The following is a 27856-nucleotide window of genomic DNA, read 5'->3' as shown; positions in this document are numbered from 1 at the left end:
TATTGGTTATGGTTTTAAGGAGCACTTTTATTATCCCGGCCACACAGAATTGAGCAATGTTGGGGAGTCCATTCCATTGACCAGGTGTTTAAATAATCACGTGCCCATGAGGTTCTATATTATCCCCATGGAGTAACAAGCAGGAAGACTATCTACCAATACATGAGCTATTATGGCAGTATCTCTGAAGTGGACCTCAAGTTGTCTAGCTCAGGCAGACAACAAACATTTAAAGACAAAAGTAGAACCTAACATCCATAAGGATACGTTATTGGAACATAATTTTTCTCTCCAGATTCACCCTGATTTCCAGATAGCCAAATCAAGACTGATCTGTTTGTAAACCAAGGCCAGTTTTAACAAACCTAGCCTGGTTATTTACATAAGCTCAGCAAGAATAGTGATTGATCATAGAGATCCTTTAAAATCTGCTTTGGTGGAATTTTGTATAAGGAATCTCTAGCTTGAACTCTTTGGTAGCCATGCAAGAGCAGAGCCATGCCAAATAGTTGTCATCAGACTTGCCTGCAGTACTAGTAGATTGGGTGTATTCCTCTTCCCAAGGTTTCCAGAATATCCCAAGATTTCCTGTACCTGCCAGGAAGTGACATTCTTTACTCACCTGGTGGGGCTGCTCGGAACCCGGAAGCAAGGGATCAGACCAGCATCTCAAAGGGGCTTTATGGGCTCCATAAAGTCAACCTTAGTTCCTTGAAGCTGTCTGATATCTGAGTCTATGACTACCTCTCTCACGTACAGCATTCCTGTCAAAGTCTTAGTAGTATAACCAACATTTCCAGTGGCGTCCCATTACAAGGAGAACAGATTGTTTTTGTTTTTTAAGTATGATTTAAATTCTAGTTAGTTAACATAGTGTGATATTTGTTTCAGGTGTACAGTATAGTAATACCACACTTCATATATCACTGGTGTTCAGCACAAGTGCCCTTGATTCCCATCACCAATTTCATCCATCCCACCCCACCCCGCCTCCCTCTGGTAACCTTCAATTTGTTCCCTAACTTTAGAGTCTATTTCTTGGTTTTCCTCTCTCCTTTTTTTTTTTCCCTCTTTGCTCATTTCTTTTTTTTTTTTTTTCTTTTAAGATTTATTTATTTTAGAGAGAGAAGAGTGTGGGAAGGGGTAGAGGGAGTGGGAGAGAGACATTTCAACAGACTCCACACTGAGCACAGAGCCCAACACAGGGCTCGATCACACAACCCTGAGATCATGACCTGAGACAAATCCGAGAGATGCTTAACCACCTGCGTCACCCAGGGCCCAACCATTTGTTTTGTTTCTTAAATTCCACATATGAGTGAATTCCTATGGTATTTGTCTTTTTCTGACTTATTTTACCTAGCTAATACTCTCTAGCTCCATCCACATTATTGCAAGTGGCAAAATTCCATTCTTCTTTGTGGCTGAATAATATTCCATTGTGTATATACCACTTCATCCATTCATCAATTGATGGACACTTGTGCTGTTCATAATATGGCTACTGTAGATAATGATGCTATTAACTTCGGAGTGCATGTATCCTTTTGTATTATTATTTTTGTATTCTTTGGGTAAATACTTAGTAGTGTGATTGCCGGCCATAAGGTACTTCTATTTTTTTTTAAGATTTTATGTATTTATTTGATATACAGAGATCACAAGTAGGCAGAGAGGCAGGCAGAGAGAGAGGAGAAAGCAGGCTCCCTGCTGAGCAGAGAACCCGATACGGGGCTCGATCCCAGGACCCTGGGATCATGACCTGAGCCGAAGGCAGAGGCTTTAACCCACTGAGCCACCCAGGCACCCAGGCACTTCTATTTTTAATTTTATGAAGAACCTACATTCTTCACTTGATCTTAGCCAAAAGCCTGAGAAATGATAGGAGAACAGATTCTTATTGAATTTCTGCAAGTAACTATAATTGCCATGAAAGAAAGAATACTTACTGAGAGTTTGAATTCTGGAGGGTTCTAGTAAAAAGAAGAGTTCAGTGTTTCAATTGGTTTATAAAGGAATACTTTATCACATCTCCATAAATCTTAAGAGAAAGTTTCCTTAAATCTGGAGAAGCAAACATTAGAGAACTAGCAGTGTTTCAAATAAGAGTCATAAAAACTATAATCATCTTCCTCAATTTATTTAGCCCCATATTACTAATTCTTGTTTCTTGAATGCAGCTTTTTTTGTTAGTTTTGGATATTTTGACACATTTTAGTCTTAAGATTTTAAAGATATGGGCGCCTGGGTGGCTCAGTCAGTTAAGCGTCTGCCTTCGGCTCAGGTCGTGATCTCAGGGTCCCCAGTGGGGAGTCTGCTTCTCCCTCTGCCCCTTCCCCCCTCCCTACCACCCCCCTCCTGCATGCATGCATACTCTCTTTCTCTCTCAAATAAATATTTGTCAAAGTCCTCTTCCTGAATCTCCTTGAAGACAAAACTTATTCCACAAGAGCATCAGAACAGTAACTATAAATGACAAAAGATTCAAAAATAGACATAGTTAAAGATCTGATAGGAGGGCTTGTTATAAAGTAGCTGACAATGAAAGGTAGTTATTCTTGTGACACATAGTGTTTTAATAATTAAAATTTTAAATGATGACCTTATACCAGAACATATTAAAGCTCTAGGAATTTCATTAATTTCTAGAACAGGTAAGCATCCACCCATACAACATGACCTAAAGTTTCTCATCGTTTGTTTGACAGCGCTTCCCACATAACTTAACGTACCAAATAAGTCTAATTCATCCGGAGACTTCGTTTACAATTCACATATCTGGGAAGTTGGTTAAAACCCTCAGAAAGTTCCAAGCACATGCTTCAATATGATTACAGATCATCATAAATTTAATGTTTACATTTAACCAAACTGGCAGTAAGAGATTGTACATAGAGCTATATAGTTGTTAGCAACACGTACCTCCTTTAACATTGAGAAGTTTTAACCTTCTTAAGTAATCAAAGACCTGATAAAGACAGGTTTGGTTTTCTGGGCAGATAAAGAAAAGACATTAAAAAAAACAACAACAACAAGAAAAACTTGGTTTACATTTTCTTATGAAGAGCAGACCCAAGAGTCCAGGAAAATTTTGTCTTTTACAAGGAGAGGAGCAGAATTTCCTTTTTCCTTTTTCCTTAAAAATGTATTTATTTTTTATATATTTATTTACTAGAGAGAGAGAGTGAGAGAGCGTGAGAGAGCAGGCGTGCAGGCGTGCTAGCTAGGGGACGGGCAAAGAAAGAGAATCTCCAGCAGACTCCCCACTAAGAGAAAAGCCCCCTGTGGGGCTCGATCCCATGACCCTGAGATTATGACTTGAGCTGAAATCAAGAGTTGGATGCTCAACCAACTCAGCCACACAGGAGCCCCCTATACCCATATACTTTATTAAAATTTTTTTCATAAGACTTTATTCATTTATTTGACAGAGATCACAAGTAGGTGGTGGGGTGGGGAGAGAAGCACGCTTCCCAATGAGCAGAGAGCCCGATGCGGGGCTCGATCCCAGGATGCTGGGATCATGAGCTGAGCCAAAGGCAGAGGCTTAACCCACTGAGCCACCCAAGCGCCCCTATACCTGTATACTTTTAAAATCCATTTATTTCAACCTAGTCCTGACCATGCATAAAATTCTTTTCCAAAGATTTCCCTTCACAAACCTTCTGCAACTTTCTTTTTCATTTGGATTTTGTCCTAATAAGCCTTTTTCTCTCCAAGCAACCAGTCTCATTTTAGGACAGAATTTCTTTTGCCCTCAAAAAAAGGTATTCCCATTCCTTGTATCTTTCTCATATGTCCCCTACTTTCCTGCAGACAGAGTTGTTTTCCTTATTTCCATCAGTCTTAATTACATTTAGCAGAGTTTTAACTCTTAGAAACCTTAATCTCCAGAGAAAATTAAGTAGTAACCAATTAATTGTGAACAGCCTCTTATACCAGAATTCTTTAGATCTGAGATTTATGAACACAGTTCATAAATTCTAAAAACATGTTGACCGGCAGACCCAAGTATCCTCGGTTTCTCTATGGTAAGAAGCCAAAAGCACAAACCTGCATTGAGTAAACAATGCTTTCATATTTATTTGGGAAAGACTTAGATATCCAGTTAATTCAGTCCAGTTCATTATTTAACTTAGCAAAACTTCAAAGTTTCAGGTTACCCAAAATTTTGAAAGCTTTTTAAAAGTTTTACTTATAAGCCTTTCATTTATTCGCCCTACTTGTTCTTAACAATTACCCACGAAAACTTTGAGACAAAATTAACCATCATTGAAGTCACCTTTTTGCTGACAAGTTGCAACAGAGATAACAAGAGCTTATTTGACCTGTGGTAAACCTTGGTAGAGTAGAAGTTTTATATTTAATGCTGATAATTCTAAAGACATGTTCTACCTTAATTAAACTAACAAATTCAAATTAGCTTAATATGTTATACCCCGGTCTTCTAAAAGCCAATCAGTTTGTTACCCACTGTCAGTTTTTATCTCGGACACCCACTGGGAAATCTGAGGTGGGTGGTGTAAGTCCAGGGAGAAATGCTCTTCACTCCTCGATAGCAAGGGGAGGAGAAGCAGAGGCACAGAGGACGTGCGGGAACTGGTTATGCAATCTGTGTCCAAGGTGGTGCAGAAACGGGAGGAGGGGGAGGTAGAAGCAGAAGAGGTGAGGTGCCACCAGCAAGACTGGAAGCAGATAAAAGCCCAAAGGTCAGTGAAAAAGAACTCCCGGTCCTAGAGCTCGTCATCTCAAACAGATGAAGAGACACATGTTGTCTTTCGACCAACAGAAAGTGAAAAGAGGCCGTCCCTGTCGGGCCAGAGAAGACAGGGAACCTCCCTGAAGCAAAAAGAGTTTCGGCAGCTGCGTGGGAATGTTCTTTAAGATCTCCATCTCAAGGTAGACTTACCAGACAACTGGCTCCAATTATCATAGCCATTAACCCTGGCAATGAATGAAGGAGAAACAGCCCCCCATATAGCAGGAATCTAGTGCTGTTAGGCAGTGTTCATCCAGTCCTCTCAAGATGCATACCAGATCTGAGACAGAAAAGAAGAAGCAAACAAAGAGAAGACCAGTAACTCAGGAAAGAGGGGGGACGATACAGAATCTTGGCAACAACCTGTTTACAGGAGAGACAAGGGAGGGGAGCACACAAAGAACATACAGAACACAGGGAAGGTGGTAGATTATCAGAAGGACCTGAGGCAGTTCGCTGATGGTAGATTGAGTAGAGGTGAGGAGAGGGGCTTCCTCGAGCCCCTGCAGGATTTGCAGATCAGGGATTTGGTACAGGATCACAGCTGCTGACCCTGTGGGGTCTCAGTCCATTTTCCCTGCCACCTATAAAAGGGTCCAATGGATAAATACTGTTGAACCTTCAAGACCTGTTAATGGGCCATTTTGTTTTTATCATCCCTCAGAGATGATTGAGGCCAAGCATCATTATGGAAGAAGAGGCACTTTTTCTTTATATCCTCTTGTCCAAATGGACTCCAGTGTGTTAGGAGACAGCCCAAAGAAGAATCCTTGGGATCGAAGAGACAGATCCCATAGTTAATTCCTACCAAACGAGGAGGAGTCCATTACCAAAATCCTTCTCAGCTCCCAAGTGGCATTCCATCAGGGATATTGCTATTGGTTCCTGGGTTCCAAGTGGCAGGAGGTGTCCCAGATCTGGACCGCTCTTGACACCTTTGTACTATCTGAGAAGGGATGATCACCTCCCTGCCTCTCTGTGACATCTTAGACTACAGTAGGTGCCAGCGAATGGACTGAATCACCACAGAGATTGGGGCTGCCTCTTCCCATTTGGGGAAGTTAATATATTTGGCAACCAATAATGATACCCTTAGTAAGCCTCTAGATCTAGTATTAACAGATGGGGTAGAGGCCATGACCTTTGTTAAGAAGGACGGCTATTTCATATCATACTAAGCATCATATATCTAAGCTAGAAGTACTTAAAATCAGAAAGCAAGACGGAGAATGCCAGATAGCCCATGGGGAACAGCAAATGAGAGACATGAAAAATCAAAAATATCGCACTTCTATCTAATCTGAACAGCCTTCTCAAGAGCTTTATCCATGATCCAGCCCCAAGGGAGCAGTCTCCCTTCGTTGGGTAGATGCCTCAACTGGGTAATAGCTCCCACTGGTCCCTATTGGGAAGGCTGTGGTCAGACATATCTTAGATTTTATGTTCCTTGAGGGACCACACCAGGTTATTTAGGAGGAAACCTTACTCGGGAGCCTTAAAACGGGCGGCCATTCCAATGACATGTATGGCCGCCCTGTGCCTGAGAAGAATGCAAGTATGGAAAGAACAGGTAAAACAGGGAGAGCCTGATTTCTGAGCCCAGTGCCATCATGGCCAAGATACTGGTGTCTAGCCAGGTGGCAGGAGTTTGACTTCCCCGTAGTCTAGCCACAGGCAAGAGGTTTTCTCTTGAGCACTAAGACACATTCAGAATCGTTGTACTATACAGGACGTCTCTGGAAAAGAACAAGAAGTAGAGGCTGGGGGGATAAAAAGGACTTAGCAAGTCACACCAAGGCCCTTAGAGTCCCTCCATGATCCCCATGCGGGTTGCTGGTGGATCATGGAGTGCAACAGCCAAGAAAGAATTCTTCAGGCATTTTGCGGTGCAAATTAGTAAGCTTTTTGTTGTTGTTGTTTATCATTAACGTGCAAGAGCACATGGTGGGGTTGGGGGCAGAGGGAGAGAGAGAGGATCTTAAGCAGACTTCCCTCTGAGTGCAGAGCCCACATGGGGCTCCTTCTCACAACCCTCAGATCATATCCTGCACCAAAACCAAGAGTCAGACGCCCGACCAACTGAGCCACCCATGTGCCCCATTAGTAAGCTTATTTAAGTAGCATAGGGACAGGACTGATGAGCAGAAAGAGCTGCACTTTTGCTGTATGAAACTGGTGGGTATATGCTTAGTGCTCAAGGAGGCAGGCACGTGCCGAGAGTATTAGATCATAAATATTTCTTCGAGAGGCACCTGGCTGGCTTAGTCAGTGAAGCATGCAACTCTTGTTCTTAGGGTTGTGAGTTTGAGCCCCATGTTAGGTGTACAGATTACTTAAAAATAAAATCTTCAGGGCGCCTGGGTGGCTCAGTGGGTTAAGCCACTGCCTTTGGCTCAGGTCATGATCTCGGGGTCCTGGGATTGAGTCCCGCATCGGGCTCTCTGCTCAGCAGGGAGCCTGCTTCCCTCTCTCTCTCTGCCTGCCTCTCCATCTACTTGTGATTTCTCTCTGTCAAATAAATAAATAATAAAATCTTAAAAAAAATAAAATAAAATAAAATAAAATCTTCAAAAGAATAAAAAGTAAAAATAAATGTTTCTTTCAATCTCTACTTGTGAAGCTACTCTCGCAATATTTTTCTAGTGCTTATGCTTATCATTCAGTTTGATAATTATTATCCATGAGATGTATAGGGAGTCATGAGACCCTTTAAGAATGTAACAACTAGGCGCCTGGGTGGCTCAGTGGGTTAAGCCGCTGCCTTCAGCTCAGGTCATGGTCTCAGGGTCCTGGGATCGAGGCCCGCATAGGGCTCTCTGCTCAGCAGGGAGCCTGCTTCCCTCCCTCTCTCTCTGCCTGCCTCTCTGTCTACTTGTGATCTCTCTCTGTCAAATAAATAAATAAAATCTTTAAAAAAAAAAAAAAAAAGGAAGGCACTTGTGACCTTCTTTAAAAATAAATTAATTAATTAAAAAAAAGAATGTAACAACCAGCATCTATTTGATCCTTATCGAGACTCTGCAGGCTATAGGTCAGCGTTCTGGGCTAAAGGTGAACATTTTTCTGCTTCTATCCCTCATCACTTTTTCTACAGCAAATGACATGATCACGTGCCTTATGTATTCTGTTGCAGCAATGGATTACATTGATTAATTACTGGATATTGAACTATCTTTAGATTTCTTAGATAAACTCCACCTGGTCGTGTTATATTATTATTCTTTATATTGTTGGATTTGACTTTTTTGGTATTTTGTTGGCCATTCTTACATCCATGTTGATGAAGGCTATTGGATATTCATTTACAGTTTTCTTGTACTGCCTTTTTCTTTTTTTGCTATCTGGATAATGCTGGCTTCATAAGATGAATTACGAAGTGTTCCCTTCCCCTTAAGAAGAGACATGGAGAATTGGTGTTATTTCTTCTTTAAATGTTTGGTAGAATTCACCAGTGAAATCATCTGAACCTGGAGTTTTGGGGATTTTTTTGAAAGTTTTTTTTTTTTTAAGATTTAATTTATTTGGGAGAGAGCATGAGGGAGAGGGAGAAGCAGACTCCCCACTGAGCACAGAGCCCGCCACAGGCTCAGTCCCAGGACCCTAATATCATGACCTGAGCCGAAATCAGATGCTTAAATGACTGAGCCACCCAGGCACCTCTTTTTTCAAACGGTTTCTAATCACAAATTTAATTTCTGTAATAGATAAAGCAGTACTCAGGTTATCTATTTCTTCTTGGCTGAGTTTTGGTAGTTTGTGACTTTCAAGGAATTATTTGATTTCTTTCAAGTTCTTGAATTTATGTACATAGACTTGTTGAATATTTCCTTGTTACCCTTTTAACATCTGTGTGGTCTGTAGTGCTATCCCCTCCTTCATCCCATATTGGTAATTAGGTCATTCTCACTTCTATTCTGACTAGAGGCTTAGCAATTTTATTGGTCCTTTGAAAGAACCAGGTTGTTGTTTCATTGATTTTTCTCTATTATTTTACTGTTTACAGTGTCACAAATTTTTAGTCTTCTCTTTATTGTTTCCTTCCGTTTTGCTTGTTCCATAAGACCTGGTAAAAACTGAAGTCATCAGGGTCACTGAGCAGAAGTAATTATTAAGTTACAAAATATATTTTTTAAATGTATTCTTTTGAGAACCATCTTAATAGTTTTCCATGCTTTGTCTCTTTGCAGTTGACTGGTCTGAGCGTCTCCAATGGAAAGGACCAACTTGTAGTGTTCCATACAAAAGACAACAAAGACCTCATTGTCTGCCTTTTCAGCAAACAGCCAACCCATGAGAGTCGAATAGGAGAACTTGTTGGCGTCCTGGTGAATCATTTCAAGAGGTAAACTTGATTTTTCTAACTGAGGCAGGTTTTGAACATATAAAATCTTTCATTGTAATTCTTACTGAACATATAATTCTTACTGAACTTATATATTGGGCCAATTTCAGTGTATTTGAGTTGTTTTTCTTTATAAGAAAACTAAAATCATGTATCTGTTTCACAGAAGGCAAAATTAGCATCTAGGCTTGGTTTCAAGATTAGGAATGATCGTCTAGTTCTCCAGCCTTCAGCTGAACCAACAATGAGAGCTCCCCACTGGTGATTTCTTCATTGCCAATCCAAATGTAGCTAAATCCAAAAGACAGAAAAATTACTTTATATTCATATTATCACTGCTTCTCGTTTATTCCAGATATAATCAGTGAGTGTGTCTAATATGAATATAAATTAGAAGACAGGTTTAAGATGACATATTGGTCCGTGAAGACCAAAGGAATTTCTGAGAGAGGCAACAACCTGTGCAAAAACATGGAGTTTGGGTGGCACGGGCTTATTCGCAGTAAACCTAGATGATGCTGGGGGAGGGAGAGGGGAGTGTTGTGGACAGTGATGTGAGACATATACACAGCACAGATCCTGAGAGCAGTGTGGACCAGTGAACAATCATTTTAAGCAGGTGAGTGACTTTGTCTGGTTATTTATTGGAATTGTTTTGGAGATGGGGCTTTCCTTCCTGTCATGGCGTATTGGGGGTAGGGTGTTTCTGACTCCAAAGTCAGATCTTCTTCCCATTGTGGCAGACTGTCTCTGCCTCCCCACCACCCTGATGCCAGGAAAAGACCACTTCTCAAAACTCAGTGACTGAGAAAGGACCCCGATCTCCAGTTCCTTCTCTTCCTACACGACACTTCCCAAGTTGGCAGAAATAATTGAGTCTTCTTTATTAGTGTTGGATTTTTTTTCTTTAGTTTAGACATAGCTTTTCTTCTTCTAAGCAAAGACATATGTCAGATGTTCCCCTGTCTAGTTCGACTGTGTTCATTGCTGCTGATCAGCATGTGCAGTGTAACTGTGGAAGTGCGCCGCCTAGACCGTTTATTTTATGTTATTAAGCCTTGTATTCTAGATCAAAGTAGATCTTTGCCTCTGTGGTTAAATGATTTTCAGTGGTGTAAATTTTTAAAAAATTTGTAATGGTCATCTGGTGGAAAAAAAATAAGAATCTAACTGCAGAATTACCCCCAAAATAATGGTAAACAGATAGGCCTTTGAAAAATGCGCTTCCATCTGCCAAAGAGAGGCAAGAGAAATACTGTGGCATTTAGAATGGAAGGGAAAGACCTGGCAAATGGAGATCTCCGCAGTCATGTCTGCCACTCGAATTAGCAGGCTTATTTTCCTCCTAATATTTTGTTCGAGCAAAGTAAGGACTATTCAAGCGATTTTAATTTGGATGCCTACACTCATGACTGGTTTTCGCCTGGGAAATTAAAGTATTTTTCTCAATCTGGGTCCTTGTTTAGCAAATTCCAACTCCTGTTAAAATGCTTCTGTAAGTGGTAGAAAATGTGAACCTGATTCTAGAACTATCTATTGCTTTCTCTCCCTCACATATGCATTCTGAAATAACATTTCTAGTTGTAGTCCCTCCTGTCTTTAATATGTGGAAGAATTATAAATGTCTTTAAAAATTAGAAGTAGAAGGAAGAGGTGAAGTCTGTCAAAATGCTAGATTTTTCATTATTTATTTATTTATGATTTGACAGAGAAATCACAAGTAGGCAGAGACAGGCAGAGAGAGGAGGGGAAGCAGACTCCCTGCTGAGCAGAGAGCTCTATACGGGGCTAGATCCTAGGACCCTGAGATCATGACCTGAGCCGAAGGTAGAGGCTTAACCCACTGAACCACCCAGGTGCCCTATAATTTATTCATGATGTTCCTATTCTGTGAATAAAAGGGCAAGTATAGATAAGAGATAAAATCCCTCATCCCAGGCCCCAGAAAATTCAGGCTTGGAATTTTGACTTAGTGTTAGTTATCAACTTGCTGTTGACTTCTTGAGGCAAGGTTAATTTGATTTCTGTTCCAGCTGTTTTCCTTTATTGTCAAGTGTCTTATCATTGTGTGACTGAACATTATATTGTGTTTTACAAGTACAGTGATGTGGCGCATGATCTAATTTGTACCTGGGTTAATTGTGGAAATCCAAAGGTGAGAGGGGTTTAAGTCCAGACCAATATTTTATCTCCCAATAATTTCCCTGAAGAATATTCTAAAAGATCCTCTGGTTAGAATTCAGAAGGAAAGGGATCAACATAACAAAATATACCATTGATAGAGTAGATCTGGGTTGTCTTTAAAAATTTATAAAGAGAGGATTTAGGTTTTAAAAATCTATGAGCAACATTCCAACCAAGTTTCAGAGACAAGAGGAACAAGTAAAAAATTTAGAAGGAAAAAAAAAGGCATTGTATTTTGTTAGGCCAACACAGTGCTAAACCCAAAACAAACAAGGATAGCACAAGAAAAGAAAATTATAATCCAATCCCACTTTCATGTGGAGATTTTTTTTAAAAGATTTTATTTATTTATTTGACAGACAGAGGTCACAAGTAGGCATAGAGGCAGGCAGAGAGAGAGGGAAGCAGGCTTCCCGCTGAGCAGAGAGCCCAATGCGGGACTCGATCCCAGGACCCTGGGATCATGACCTGAGCGGAAGGCAGAGGCTTTAACCCACTGAGCCACCCAGGCACCCTGATGTTTTTTTAAATCCTAAATAAAATGTGACCAAATTGGTCCAAGAGTGCCTGGGGCCTTAAAGAAACTTCTAAGTCGTGCTGACCCCCACGCATGGAGCAGGGTAAAGAGAAAGGACACACCCAGCTGAGGGAAGAAGCGGCCTCACGCATAGGACACAGCAGTGTGGAGAGAGGATGATGCGGTGTGAGGTCACAGCCTGAAAGGAAGCCTTTAGGACCGCCCTACCAGCCACCCTCACCTCCTCAAGAACTGCACTTACAGCTGCCCCCCCACCAAAGCAAACAATAAACCAGAAAGAAAAGAGCAAGAGAACCATGCATAGGCAATATGAAAAGAAGCAACAAAGAAAATAAGGAAAGGCAAATGAAGAAAAAAGAAAAATGTGGGAATAATCTTTACATTTAAAAAAAAAAAAAGACAACTCAAGCACACTATCCAGAAATACCTGAGGCAGCCAGAGCAGCAAGTCCTGGCTCTGTTGCACAGATCAGAAATTACTCCAGAGAGAAGGCGCAGGGATCCCAAGTCACATGCAACTAGGGTATGCTAATGAAGTTAAACAGGCTTCTCTACTGTGGTTCTTCTCACAGGCTTTAATATGCCCTTGTTCATTTTAGGAGCGCCCAGCTGGCTCCATGGGAGAGCACAGGACTCCTGATTTTGGAGTTGTGAGTTCAAGCCCCACGTTGGGCATGGAGCCTACTTAAAAACAGTCTTTTCTAAAAATACCTTTGTTCATTTTATTTATGTATTTATTTATTTCAAAGATTTTATTAATTTATTTGACAGAGAAAGACGCAGCGAGAAAGGGAACACAAGCAGGGGGAGTGGGAGAGGGAGAAGCAGACTTCCCGCTGAGCACGGAGCCTGATGCAGGCCTTGATCCCAGGACCCCAGGACCATGACCTGAGCTGAAGGCCACTCCAGCCTTTGTTCATTTTAAATACAGCCAATAAGAAAGCTGTAAGGACATGTATGTCTGCATTATATGTGTGTGTAGGTGTATACAGGATATGGGTAACACTTTATCTCTAGAGGGGAGTAGGTGGCTCTGAATTCATGGTTATTTCCTTTCCCTGTTCAGAAAAGTAGACAGAAACAAAAGAGCTTTCTGACTGAATGATCTCTCTCATAGCATCTGAATACTTGGAAAAAACAAAAGCAAATAAAACCTCTTGGACACACACGAAACTCAATGTAACATTGTGTGTCAACTATACTCACATAAAAACAAAACACAACCAAAAAAAAAAAATTTTTTTTTTTTAAAGTAAAAAAAAAAGATCAGAATAAACCAGCAAATAACCAGAAAGCCTCTGGGAATCTCCTTGTCATGTGTGGCCCGGCTGTGGGCCCAGGGGCCCGGGGCGAGCTCTCTTCCTCCGTGGCGGCCGGGCCAGCGGTGTGCCAGGCGGGTCTGCTGAGCAGAGGTTATGAAGATGGCCGCCTCGGTGTTTGGCTTGTGTCTCGGCCTCAGCAGCGGCCACCTGCTGGTGGGGAGCTTTCCTGCCCACTCGTGAGCAGATGGTCTCACGTTGGCTGCCCGGGCTGCAGAGTCACCAGGAACTCTGCGATATTAAGCTGTCAGTGGACCCATCTGCCCTGAGCAGCTGTCCAGGCATGCGCCTGTCTGGATGCTGGAAACCTCGGTGGAACCCAGTCTCAGGCATAGACACTTCTTCTCTCTCCTGTTCTGTTTCTGGGGATGAGAGCCAGAAGTCAGTGCCATCTGCTTCTTGGTTTTCGTAAGCTCCTGATTACGTAAGCAGTATCTTTAATATCTGCTTAATTAAAAGAATGCCGTTGCTTCTGGTCTTTTAACTCAGGGCAAGAATCAGACCCAAGAAGCAGGCCATCGGTTTGGCCCTGGGGAGTCCAGGCAGGGGGCCGGGGAAATGTGGCCTCCTGACCAGAGGTCCAGCAGCCACTGCTCACTGCCTCCCCACTGCTCCCATGTCTGTCTCCTGCTCCTCTGTCCCTGACCCCCAAGTACACGTTTTCACGTATTCCCTTGATCTGTCTTCCCAGATTGTTCTCCTTGAATACAGGTTTACTAATCATTGTATATATGACAACTTAAAATATTGGCTAAAGATAAAATAAAGACAGGTGAAAATAATGTACGTAGCCAACTATAGAGGTTCATTAATTAAATTATAGTCCATCTCCTTGATGGAGTATTTGGGCCATTTAAAACTATAAATATTGGGGTACCTAGGTGGCTCAGTCGTTAAGCGTCTGCCTTTGACTCGGGTCATGATCCCAGGGTCCTGGAATCGAGCCCCACATCAGGCTCCCTACTCAGTGGGGAGCCTGCTTCTCCCTCTCCCACTCCCCCTGCTTGAGTTCCCTCTCTCTCTCTCTCTCTCTCTCTCTTTTTCTCTGTCAAATAAATAAACCCTTTTAAAAATAAAAACATAAAAAATAAATTATAATTATTGAAGGCATTTCATTGATGGTGAGAGAAAAGTGAGTGACCACAACCTACCATCCTCTGCCTCCTAGTATAGATACACATGAAAACACAGAAAGAGATGCCCACCTCCTGTAGTGCCAGAAACTGGAAATGTTCCCCAGCCACAGGCCCACTGAGAGGGCCGCTCTTCCCCTCTACTCCCGTGCCACATCATCAGGCCTTCCCTGGCCGTCTTGGTAGAGAACAGCAGTTCGCCTCTCTGCCCACACCAGCACTCCCTATCCCCCCGCCCTGCTTAACTTTGCCCCACAGCTCTCATCTCCCTCTGACACTGTACGTTTACTCAGTTCTTTATCACCTATATTCCAGCTAGAATGCAAGCCCCATGTATGTCAGCAGGGACTACACTTCTGTTGTTGGCCGCAGTTGCCCTAGTGTTCAGAACACAGCCTGGCCCTCAGAGGACCCAGGAGGTTACCGTTGACTGCCAAGGCTGGCTGCCGGGGCCCACCGGCTGCAGGACACTTCCACCCCTTCCCCGGATAGGGGCTCTTGCCAACCAGAAGATGGTAACGTAGCCCTCCTTGTCTAGGAAAGAAAAGAACTCTGTTACAATTTCCTTCCCTTTGGGAATGCCTCTCTCCTGTACTGGTTGCAAGATTCCAGCTCTAAGCGATGTAAGACATCTAGGGACAGACGTGAATAGGTATTTTAAGATACTAAGTCAGCAATGAAGAGAGCTCCAGGAAGAGCCAGGGTGTGTTGTGTGCTAGGAGTAGCAGCTTTTTGCCACAACTAAAGACCTAGGAGTACTCTCAGACTCTCCTTGTCAGTAAGCTGACAGGGAGGGACACGAGACGTGGGGATTCCTGCTCAGATCAGCAGCTGCGGAATAAGGAAAAGACTTCAGAGCCACAGCCAGAGGCTGTGGGCATCAGCCAGCTCCCCAGCTGAAAGGCTGAGGAATGGATTCTCACTGCGAACAGAGACAGAGGGAGAAGGAACCCAGAAGAACCCATATGCACCTTCAGTGTGAGAGCGTCTGGACTGAACAGATGTCTCCTTAGTTGTGAGGCCTGTAAAGGAGCACAACAGCAGGAAGAAAGACTCAGACTTCCTCTCAGCTTGACTCAGAATTGGTGGAATAGCACATTTTCTATAATTGTCATTTTAAATATGAAAACCAAAAAATAATAAATTTTAAAATTATGAGATTCTTTTAGAATATCTTTTCTCACAGAAACAAAGCAACTAGGAATGTGGATGGATTCACATAAAATGTTCGTAGTAGAAAAAAAATCCTCTCAATCCATGCACTGTCTTTGGTAAGGTAGAATCATTACCAAATGAAGCCAGGAGTTATATCGCGGTCTTAGGAGGAAGGATATCAGGCCTGGAGATACTGTAGAAAATGAAAAGAATCCGACTGAGGCTATAAAGAGAAAAGAAACTGTGGTACGAAATGGAAATGGAAAGCAGCTTATATTACTAGAAGACTCCGAGAACTCCTTGTCAGAAAAAAAAAAATCAGGGAACAATTTGTTAAAGGATATTATATTGCTTGCTGACCAAAAGAAATGAAGGGGGAAAAAAAAGAAAAGAAAAATGTAAAAACAAGCCCAGCCTAGCTAAATTATGCCATTCAGAATTAGTAACTTCTGGCTTTCCACATCTGAGACTTCTTTGATGCAAAGTAGTTCTTGGTCTTCTCTGTTTAGCATATGCATTAAGTTAACAGACCTAGTAGAAATGAGTATTTGACAGGAAACAGACAGTGTGGCTTCTGGCCTAGCTCTGCCACTAGCTAGCTCTAAGGTCTTGAGCAGATCAACCTTTTTTGTTCCACCGTGTATGTGTAAGATTAAAGGTCTCCACTGATTTTGTTCATTCAGTTAAAATATATATATATATTTCTGTTCGCATAATGATGACAAAGTCCTGGCAGTGTTTCCCAACACTGTAAATAAACTTCACACTACTGAATTGTATACTTACAAATGAGTAAGATGGCAAAAATGAAATGAAAGTCAGGGTTGGTTAGCCTACACCATAGAAACAAGGAGAAGAAAAAATTTCTTGAGGTTCAGTCACACATCAGACATCATCTTATGGCATAGAAATACAGAGACCCATGTCCTACCCTCAAGAAGTTGGCAGTCTTCGAGAGAGACAAGTGTCTGAGTCATAATAAGTTTGTAGAAGTATAGAGAAAGTGGCTTAAAACACAGAGGACCGGGTATGTCTTTCCATGGGACAAAAAGAGGGGAAAGATATTCTAGGGACGCCTCATCAATGAGAAGTGGCCTTTGTACCAAGCTTATGAAGAGATCTCCAAGTTAAAAGGACAGACTTGCATCTTGAGGCAAGATGGAGTGACAAGGATGAGATTTACTCTCCTTTCTGGTACAGCCATAAACAGACAAAATACACAAAACAGTGGTTTTTAACACACCGGATATCAGACAATAAAGGATGATGATTTATGAAAGACAACAAACAAATGAGATGGACCCTACCGTTCCCCCAGCTTACTGCCTTGAGAGAATATGCAGGCCATGGCACAAGGAAGGAGAACCGTCATGGAACCTGGGGGTTGGGAGACCACGGCCGCTGAAGTTTGCAGGATGGGGTAACAGAGGAGAGAGAGCTACACAGAGAACTCTGGAGACCTGCAGGGATCCCTGTTATGGATTCATCTAAGTACTGATCAGTGCAGGTGTATTAGAGCACTACCTGAGAACAAAAGAACAATGCAAAAAGGTTAGCAGTAACAAGGCCTGGTATCACAGAGAGGGAAGAGTACTGCCTGTTCCCAGTAGCCACACTGGGGAACCTCATCATTCACAGGGCATGGAGTATAGTACACACAAGGGTCTTGCTTCAGTAGTGGGGAATAATTGGCCCTACTCTTAGCACTGCTCTGGTTTCCTCTGATAAATCTTAAAAGCAAGACCCAAAACGATCAAACTGGGGCACCCAGCTGGCTCAGTCAGTAGAGCATGCAACTCTTGATCCCAGGGTGGTGAGTTTGAGCCCCACGCTAGGTGTAGAGTCTAAAAATAAATAAATGAAAATGTGGGGGAAAAAAGAGGATCAAGAGACACATAAGTGACTCAGTTAAGCATCTGGCTTCAGCTTAGGTCATGATTTCAGGGTTCTGGGATCAGGTACCACATGGGAAGCTCCCTGCTCGGGGTGGGGGGGTGCTCCTTCTCCCTCTGCCTCTGCTTCCCCCCCACACCCCTGCTGATGCACATGCACTCTCACTCTCTAAAATAAATAAATAAAATCTTTTTTTTAAAAAGGATCAAATTATTTCCAAATAATTTCAACCCAGAAAAAGCTTAAGAATATTTAAAGGAATACAAAGTTATCCAGAATTTAAGTAGGTAAAGTTGACAGTGTCTGACATTCAGTCAAAAATCAGCAGGTCTGCAGGAAAGCAGAATGATACAATCCATTATGATAAGAATAGGCTATTAAAATAGTTACTGTCACTGCATTGTAACAAGTGAAGACCAGAAGGTATCTGGAAAAACCCAAATCAAACTTCTGGAAGTAAAAACTACACTGTTGGACATGAAATTGCACGGGATGGGATTAGCAGCACATTGGACATTGCAGAAATAAAGATTAGTGAACTTGAAGACAAAGCAATAGAAACCATCCAGAATGAAGCACAGACAAAACAGAGAAATTTTTGGAAAAAGGAACAGATCCCCAGTGAATTGTGGAACAACTCCAATCGGTCTAATATATGTATAAATAAGTACCCAACCAAAGGGGAAGACAGAAACAGTATTTGAAGAAATAATGGCTGAAAACTTTCCAAATTTGATAAAACCTTTATAAACCCACAGATCCTAGAAGTTACGTGCAAAAAAATCATGAAAAAACTACACCAAAGTGTATCATAGATTGCTCAAAACCAGTGATTAAAAATTAAACCTTAGGGGCGCCTGGGTGGCTCAGTGGGTTAAAGCCTCTGCCTTAGCGGGTCCTGGGATAGAGCCCCGCATCGGGCTCTCTGCTCAGCAGGAAGCCTGCTTCCTCCTCTCTCTCTGTCTGCCTCTCTGCCTACTTGTGACCTCTGTCTGTCAAGTAAATAAATAAAATCTTTAAAAAAAAAAATTAAACCTTAAAAGCAGCCAGAGGAAAAAGACACATTATGTACAAAGGAATAAAGATAAAAGTGTCAACGGATTTCTCATCAGTAACAATGAAACAGCAAGAAAACAGTAGAACAACATCCGTTGTTTGTTTTAAGTTTACTTATTTTTTTAGTAATCTCTGCACTCAACATGGACCTTAAACCCACAACCCCAAGATCAAGAGTCTCATGTTCCTCTTACTGAGCCAGTCCAATGCCCTGGAACAACATCTTTGAAGTACTTAAGGAAAAAAATCATCAACCTATAATTCTACGCCAACCAATAATAGCTTTCAGAAACAAAAATGAGGGGCACCTGGGTGGCTCAGTTGGGTAAGCCTCTGACTCTTGATTTTGGCTCAGGTCATGATCTCAGGGTTGTGAGATCAAGCCCCACACTGGACTCCACACTGGGGATGGAACCTGCTTGAGATTCTCTCCCTCTCCCTCTGCAACCTCATCCCGCCTGCCAACACACACACACTCTCTTTCTTTCTCTAAAAAAAAATAAAATGAAGATGAATTCAAGACTTTTCAGAGACACAGTAACTGAAACAATTCTTTACCCATAGACTCACTGTCAAGAAATGTTAAAGGAAATCCTTTAGACAGAATAAAAATAAACCACATGAAAATATAGATCTCCACAAATGAATAAAGAGCATTAGAAATAAGAGCTACATGAGTAAATACATAAGATTCTTTCCTTGTTATAGATAATTACCTAATTTAAAAATAGCAGTAACAAAGTAATATGGGTCAATCCATGAAGAGAATATAACAAACCTAAATGTTTATGCCTCTAAAAAGAGGGTTCCAAAATATAGGAAGCAAAAACTGATAGATCTGCAAGGAAAAATGATCAAATCACAATGATCATTGGCAAGTTCAATACTCAGCAATTGTGAAATCAACAGAAAATAAGTAACCGAATTGACCTAATTAACATTTAAAGGACCTAACAACATCAGAGCCCACATTCTCTTCAAAGTACATATTTGCCAAGATAGACTGTGTTCTGTCTGAGCCATGATACAAGTCACAATTAATATAACGGATTCAGAGATTCCTGCCTTCATGAAATAATAACAAAAAGATCTCTGATAAATCCCGAAATAATTGGAAACTAAATAACACACTTCAGAGTAACGCATGGGTCAAAGAGGTAATTAAAAGGAAGGACAGAAAGTATTTTGAACTGCATTAAGATAAAAACCCGACATATCAAAATTTGTGTCATGCTGCTAAAAGCATACTTAGGTGAAAATTTATTGCACTAAACACCAAGAATAGAAAAGAAGAAAGGTCTCAAATAAGTAACCTCAGCTTCCATTTCAAAGTAACTGGAAAAATAATAACAAATTAGACTACAGAAACCGGAAGAAAAAAAAATACAGATCAGAGCTGCAATCAGTGAAATAGAAAAATGAAAGCAAATATCAATGAGATCAAATAAAATTGACAAGCATCCAGTCAGATGATGACAAAGAACAGAAGACACAAATCACCCATGTTGAGATGAGACTTGCCTGCAGATTCTGTGGCTATTAAAAAGATAACCGGGAAATATCTTTATTAATATTTTATGCCCATAAGTCTGCTAGCTTAGATGAAATAGACAAATTCCTTAAAAGGCACAGACTACCAAAGGTCACACAAGAAGAAATAAATAACCAGAATAGTTCTGTGTCTGTTCAAGAAATTGAATTAGCAGTTAAAACTTTCCCACAGAGAAAACTCCCAACTTCGGAAGGCTTCACTGGTGAATTCTATACTCTTAAGGCAGAAGTAATATGAGTTTTGTACAAACTCTTCTAGAAAAGGGAGAAGGAGATCCTCCCCAACTCATCCTATGAGGCCAGCCTTCCCCTGATACCAAAACCAGACAAAAATATTACAAGAAAAGATACGACAGCAATACTCATTGGAAATGGAGATATAAAAAAAAAAAAATCTAAGCAAAATTAAGTGTCTCCACTCTACCAGAATATAGAAGGAAAAATCGAATTCAACAATATAAAAACTGAGTAATACATATAACTGAATGAGATTCATCTGAGGATAATTTAACATTCAAAAATCAATATATATAATTCACCCTTTTTACAACTAAAAGGGAAAACCATGTGACATTTCAATAGATGCAGAAAAAGCATTTGACAAAACTTAACGTCCATTTCTGATAAAACTCCCAGCAGACTGACAATAGAAGTAACCCTTAATCAGATAAAGAGCATTTATGAAAAATCTCAAGCCAATATCGTATTTAATAATGAAAGACCGAATGCTTTCTCCCTAAGATGGGATTCAATACTATTGGGTAATTTTTGGATAACTGTTTTGTCCATTTGGGATAATTGTGTTAATTGCATAATTTGTATCACTTTAACAGTATCATTTTGGAAAATAGTTTGGCAGATTTTTAAAGTTAAACACATACCTGCCGTCTATTTCAGTCTTGCCACTGCTAAACATTTAACCAAAAGAAATTAAAGCAGACAGCCCCATACAGACCTCTACACAGATAATCAGAGCAGCTCTGTTTAGAACAGCCAAACACAAGGAACAACCCAAAGGTCCGTGAACAGGCGAGCGGAGAAGCAAACCGCTCTGTCCAGACCGTGGACTCCTACTCAGGAGTGAGAAGAATGAACCGTGTATATACCCTACGAACTTCAAAATTCCTCGCACAATGAGTGCTTAGTGAAGCCCACCAGGGAAGTGCACATACCATATGATTTTGTTTATATAAAACTCTAGGAAATACAAATCAATCTGTCGTAACAGGAAGCCGAGGAGTGGTTGTCTGAGAAGGGAGAGTGAGTGGGGAGGGGCGGGGAGAGAGGAGCGCAGAGAAACACCAGGAAACATTGGGAGGCGATGAGCTTGTGGAGTGTGGTGTTGCTTTCCCGGGTGTATCCACACCTCAAAACCTGTCAGATGACATACTCGAAATACGCGGAGTTTATCATATGTCAGCGATATCCTCAATACCGTCGTTAATAAACATGGGCCTGGGATCTGGGGCCCAGGGAGGGGTGTGTGGGCAAGAGGGGCAGTGTACTGGGAGACAGAAGAAAGCAGGAACAAAGCCATGAAGGAAATATTTGAAAGTACACGGGCCGTGCCTGAGAGCAGTGAGCAGGAGTCCACTGCAGTGGCCGGAGAGGCGAGGTGGAGGGGAGTGGCAAGTCGAACTACGGGAAAGGGAGGTAAGAATGACCAGATCGTCAGGGATGGGAAGGCAGTTTAATGAGTTTGAACTGATGCCAAAGCCGAAGGAAGTCACCAAGGAGAACATGCGGAGTGAGAAAAGGGGTCAGGCTAGAGACCTGGGCGATTCCTGGATTTCCTAGATAGCAGGACGCTTGGGCAGAGTCCTCTCTCAGAAAGAAGAGGGCACCATGGTCAAGTGCCTCAGCAGGGAAGGGGATTCAGCCCCCAGAAAAGTCCATTTGACTTGGCGGCTTTTGGAAGGACCTTTATTAAAGCGTTGGTGGCAAAAGCAAATTGGTGGAAGGAAGGAAGGAAGGAAGGAAGGAAGGAAGGAAGGAAGGAAGGAAGGAAGGAATTATAAGAAAGAAAGATTAGGGGCGCCTGGGTGGCTCAGTGGGTTAAAGCCTCTGCCTTCGGCTCAGGTCAAGATCCCAGGGTCCTGGGATCGAGCCCCGTATCGGGTTCTCTGCTCAGCAGGGAGCCTGCTTCCTCCTCTCTTTCTCTCTCTCTGCCTACTTGTGATCTGTCAAATAAATAAATAAAATATTTAAAAAAAAAAAAGAAAGAAAGAAAGATTATATGAAAGTATAAGCTGATCCTTAAAATACTAGCTTCTCTTCTGATGCTAAATGCTGCGGTTTTAATGTTTATACTGCACAAGTTTAAGAAAAGCAGCTCTGGGCACCTGTTGTGTAGGTGAGAACCTGAAAAGCCAGTTGTAAGGAGATGTGTCCCGAACGCAGCCAGCTCCTCCTCGTTCCCGGGTCAGCAGGGTCCTGCGGTGGCTTTTCTACCAGCCATCAAAGCATTGATTCTAGAGTTGGGATACCTGAGAAGACCGGGGTTCAGTTCTTAAGCTCCAGGAACACAGGGATTCCAGTGCCCTTGAGACTCCCTGCCCCTGGAACCCCCTCTGTCATTTGATGGCTATTAATCAGACCTCTCTATGGCTGAAAAACAAAACTTAGGATGGCTCACAGAGGGAAATATTTTTACCAAGGAACTTATTTCATGTATACAAGATTTCAAAGCAATATTCTGTTACCTTCCTATGTACAGCTTCTGCCAACCATTTCTTCTGTTTTATAAACCCAAGCATTCTAACCATTAACTCGGGGGTCTCTTTAAAACCTTTTTCAGAATGTTCAAAGTTTCATCTTTGGGATTCTTTTTTTTTTTTTTTAAGATTTTATTTTTTTATTTTTTTTTTATTTTTGACAGAGATCACAAGTAGGCAGAGAGGCAGGCATGGGGGTGGGGGGCAGGCTCCCTGCTGAGCAGAGAGCCCGATGCAGGGCTCAATCCCAGGACCGCAGGACCATGACCTGAGCCAAAGGCAGAAGCTCAACCCACTGAGCCCCCCAGGCACCCTCCATCTTTGGGATTCTTTTTTTTTTTTTAAAGATTTTTTATTTATTTATTTGACAGAGAGAGATGACAAGCAGGCAGAGAGGCAGGCAGAGAGAGAGGAGGAAGCAGGCTCCCCGCTGAGCAGAGAGCCCGATGCGGGGCTCCATCCCAGGACCCTGGGATCATGACCTGAGCCGAAGGCAGCGGCTTAACCCACTGAGCCACCCAGGCACCCCATCTTTGGGATTCTTATTCAGGCTCTGTTTTCAACCCTCTTAAGGGGAAGCTCAATCATATTATTCACTGTTTTGTGACTAGACTATGAATCCTTAGCAAATAAACTTATCATTGTTGTTAGTTAAATGATAGGCACCTGTTCAGAAGGCAGAACTCAAGCCTGAAAGCATGCCTTTGGCAAAATGAAAAGTATAAAATAAACATCCAAGCACCTGACAAATCTTAATTGTTAGATAACACGTGTTATCTCTGCTCTGAATCACTTACTCTTTTTAATAAATTTTTTCCTGAATATTTATTTATTTAAGTACTCTCTGCAACCAATGTGGGGCTCGAACTCATGACCCCAAGATCAAGAGCTGCGTGCTCTTCCAACCTCCTTTCACAAGAGTGGCAAAAATAAACCAAAGCTGATGGTCAGATTGAGGAAATACGGATATTAACCCACAGAAGCACGTTTCTTAGGCACATGGACGACCATCATGGTTAGTCCGGTTTGAGGGGTTTTGATCTCCTAAACAGGATCTGAGGTGTTTTGATATGTATTACAGGATTTTCTTTAGAGTACTGCACTGTTTAGAAAACGTTCTCACCTTCATTTTATGCAAGATTAGAGTTAGAACATCACAGTGTCCTAACAAAGCCCTGGCAGGTGGCTCCTGCAGGTTCCTGAATGTGTTGCCCTTTGTTGCATCCATCCTGTACAGAAGAGTAAGAGGGTCAGGGAACCCAGGTTTCTTTAAATATAAAGCTTTAAGAACTTGCCATTGGTCCCAGGACTTGGAACCTAAATAGCAAATAGGGCAGAGTAGCAAGCTTGCCAGCTCCGTGGTGTTCTTTGTTTTGCACACTTGAGAAAAATAGACATTTTGACATGCTTTCTCTTCCTTCTCCCTGACTCACCCCTGATCTACCTAGCAAATTTAGCTACATTTATTGCAGTTCTGTTCTCAGATTCTATTACCGGATTCCCTTTAGTAGGTAAAAAAGAATCAAATGTAAGGCCTTTTTGTGGCTTTGAGGTTCCTGTCTGCCTTGTTTCTGCACCCCTCCACTGTTGCCACGACTCTCAGATGAGGGCATCGATTGACCACAAACCCAAATAAAAAGATGCTTCCTCGATGTTATGCATAACAGGAACCTGCCTTTGAAGAAGTCCCGTTTTCTTTCTCCTTGCCATCTCTGGGCTGACGGCCACTGGGGGTCGTGGAGCAGAGTCATCCTGGGAATTCTCCGGTCTGTGCGACAAATTCATTCCTGATCCTTCAGTCTAGCTGTCATTTCTCTGAGGGACAGCCATCTGGGCAAACTCAGAAGCAAAGGAACAGTTTCCCTAAAAAGATAACAGGGAAGACGAAGTTAGGAGAAGACCACCCCAGAGGGGACGGTGAGTGAAGGCCCTGGTATGAGATGGAAAGAGGAGGGCCCTGAGCAGACCGAGCGCTCGCCACATCTAATAAGCCTGAAATAGTAAGATCAGTATCCATAAGTCAGCCCCCAAAATCACTTTCCGTGTTGTGTGCAGTCACACAACAGTTGACGACTTGATGCTGTTTATTCAAATAAAATGTATTCTCAGTGTAAGACTGATAAAGCCTTATTAATTTCTACTTCACGCACTCAAAATTTTCATCAGTAAGTAAAAGGATACAAAAGAAATCGACGTAAGACCTAGTAGCTTGAGGCTCCTGCCTAACAACTTTTTAATGGATTAAGCATCATACAGACCAGATGAACCGATGGTCGTAGGGGGTGGAAATGCAGGGAGTGTGAAGGACTTTGGGTCTAGACCAAAATGAACCTCACATCATTTAGATCACACTAATTATTTCAGTTTTACCCTAGAATATTTTCATCGTGCTTGCATCTTACGTGACAGAATATAAACTGGGTTTTTTCATCAAAATGAGTGTTTTAGGTTTGATTTCTGTATGTCAGCTTTTTATTGCTTTTATTCATAACAGTAACAACTTCTTCTTAAGGTCCTACTGTTGTGCCAGTGTATTTACATAAATTATCTGATCTAATCTTCAAAGTCACTCTACAACAACGTAGATGTATTTATCCATTTTACAGGAAGAATGTGGGATTCAGAATCTATAAATGAATTAAAAGTTTTAGAAATAAAAAGGGAACATATAAATGATTTACCCATGATGACACAGCTAATATGTGGCAGGCAGAGCAGAGTCAAATTCAAGTTCTCTGACTCCAAAGCTCGAGATCTCTGAAAGCCACTGCTTTATGTTAGGACCAGGAGCCTAAAAAGCTCCACAGGGATAAGCTTCTTGATTTTTTTTCCCAGGGCTTCAACCTCAGCTCATCTTGTATGACTGTGCTTTCATTTCCTCAACCTCTAATAATGAGCCCCAGCTCAAAAAATGCCTTCAAAGGCAAGTTGGTTGCCAGAGATACAGCAGTAAGCAATACCCTGTTCCTCACCATGCCGAGTGTGCGAATGGATAATGGAAGGCAGTTACAGTTGTGCCAAGCATCATGAAGGTGAACTAAGAGTGCTGGAAATAAGAGGTCTGCTCAGAAAGGTATTAGGAAAGACTTAGAGGAAGGCATGTCTACAGCCTGATCAAGGGAACAATTTGCAGAGGCACTGCCTATATTTTGGAAGAAATAAAATCCAATTTATTTATTTAACATACTATAATTTAAAGTAATTCAATTAAATTTGCCAGCCTTACACAAGTTCATCTTGTATGCTTCCGTCTGACCAGTCATTCCTTGCCAGGACTGATAGAGTTGCATTCTCTCTGTCTACTCTAAACAGTAATCCTACAAACAGTAGGACTGTTCCCAGCAGACAGAGGGAGATAGAAGACAGTAAGACTTCTCTCTTGGGAGGTCTTAATTGGGACTGAAATTATACCTGAAACTGAATAAATGTGCATTCTCATCATACACTGGGTGCTAGAAGACAATGGAAAATTAGCTTTAAAGCCCTGAAGAGAAGATATTGTCAACCTACATAGTTCTTTACCCAGCCAAAGTATCAGTCCAGTATGAAGTTAAAAAAAAGGAGAGGGAGAAAGGAAAGAAGAAAGAGAAGGAAAGGAAACAACAAGCCAGAATGAACAAGGGAAAAAACATAGTCAGAAAAGCAGGGAGTTTTGTACATCCTTTCTTGGGAAATGTTTTGAGGATAGAGTCCAGCAAACCACGGGAATAGAAGAAGAAAGAGGAAGATAGGAGAGCGCCAAGAGACCATAGACCAAATCAGGCGGGAAACAAAGTCCAAGTGGCAGCTGGTGGCGGAGACTTCATGAGCCATCAGTCTAGCTCGAGCAAGGACTTCGGTGAATGGGACCTGGGGAAAGGGGATTCCGAGGGTTTTATTCTCTCCTTAAGGGTCAAGACCGTGAAAAAGAAAAGGCAATTGTCATTTGGGGGGAGGGGGGAGAAAACAGTCAAGAGAGCATACTGGGGGCAATTACCTAAGTACTTCATTAAATAGTGAATAATAATTACATGGTCGCAATAATGAAGCACGGCTCGATCTCCAGCTTTTGAACTTAACTTTGGACAAAGTACAGAAGCCTTAGTTAATGTTACAGAACGTGAGTTGATAATAGTTAATATTTTTTTAATGCCTTCTATGTTCCGGACGCTGTTCTAGGTGATGGGGATAGAGACAGCAGACAGAACAGCCCTTGGCCATCCCATGTAAATAAGTAAGATAGGGGCGCCTGGGTGGCTCAGTGGGTTAAGCCACTGCCTTCGGCTCAGGTCATGATCTCAGGGTCCTGGGATCGAGTCCCGCATGGGGCTCTCTGCTTAGCGGGGAGCCTGCTTCTTCCTCTCTCTCTCTGCCTGCCTCTCTGCCTACTTGCGATCTCTCTCTGTCAAATAAATAAATAAAATCTTTAAAAAAAAAAAAAGTAAGATAATGTCTAGAGTCCATGAAGAAGGTAAAACAGGATGACGTGACAACCGAGCACAGCTGGGGAGAGGAGGTTGCTTTTGCTCCTTCGGAAGACCTCTGAGAGGGAATGACGCTTCAGTTAGGATTTGATTAATGAGAAGGACAAGATCTGGGGTGTGACAGAGTAGAAGAGCAAAGGCCCTAAAACAGTATTTCTCTGCGATGGTCAAAAGATAAGAGCCAGTCCCCCTGGAGCACTGCGAAGGAGTGGAGAGAGAGCAGGGAATGGAATTTAGAGCCCGGGGCAGACCACTTAAGGCCTTATGGGCAACGAGAAGTTGGTTGTAGTGAGAGATTATTATTATTATTATTTTTTTTTTTTTTTGCAAGGGGAGTGATAGGAGCTGATTCATGTTCCAGAAGAAAATCCCTGTCTGTTTTGTACAGGATGGATTGTAGCAGGACAAGGGCTTGATGTGGCTGTTCCAAGAAAGACAAGGTGGTCTCCTGCGCTAGGATTTTAGCGGGGGAGATGGTGAGGATACATTTGGGGGGTGGGGGTCACAGAGACAGGCTTACGGAGGGCAGAAGGGGAAGAGAGGACTGATGTCTGCCTGGAGCTCATGGTTGCTGGTGCAGCGCTGACTGAGAGAGGGGTGTTTGGGATAGAAGCACCTTTTGGAGGTAAAATCAAGAGCCCATCGTCAGAGATGTTACAAAAGAAGCATTCTCAACCCCCAAGGATATAAAAGTGTGGCTGACAGGAGGCGGGAGCTGGAGGGAAGCCAGGAGTGCTAAAAGGAAGAGC

The 27856-nt window shown here is 42.0% G+C and overlaps 1 protein-coding gene across 1 annotated transcript in view; it reads left to right on the top strand.

Moving 5' to 3' along the window:
- Window positions 1-27856, top strand: part of MYO1D (myosin ID) — a 341412-nt gene that overhangs the window by 247389 nt on the left and 66167 nt on the right. Inside the window, 1 exon segment of the mRNA XM_082707407.1 lies at window positions 8947-9101. Coding sequence (XP_082563533.1) covers window positions 8947-9101 — 155 coding nt within the window.

The sequence above is a fragment of the Mustela nivalis genome, assembly GCF_964662115.1.
Source record: "Mustela nivalis genome assembly, chromosome: 17".
NCBI lineage: Eukaryota > Metazoa > Chordata > Mammalia > Carnivora > Mustelidae > Mustela > Mustela nivalis.
This window is presented reverse-complemented; position numbering and strand designations above follow the sequence as displayed.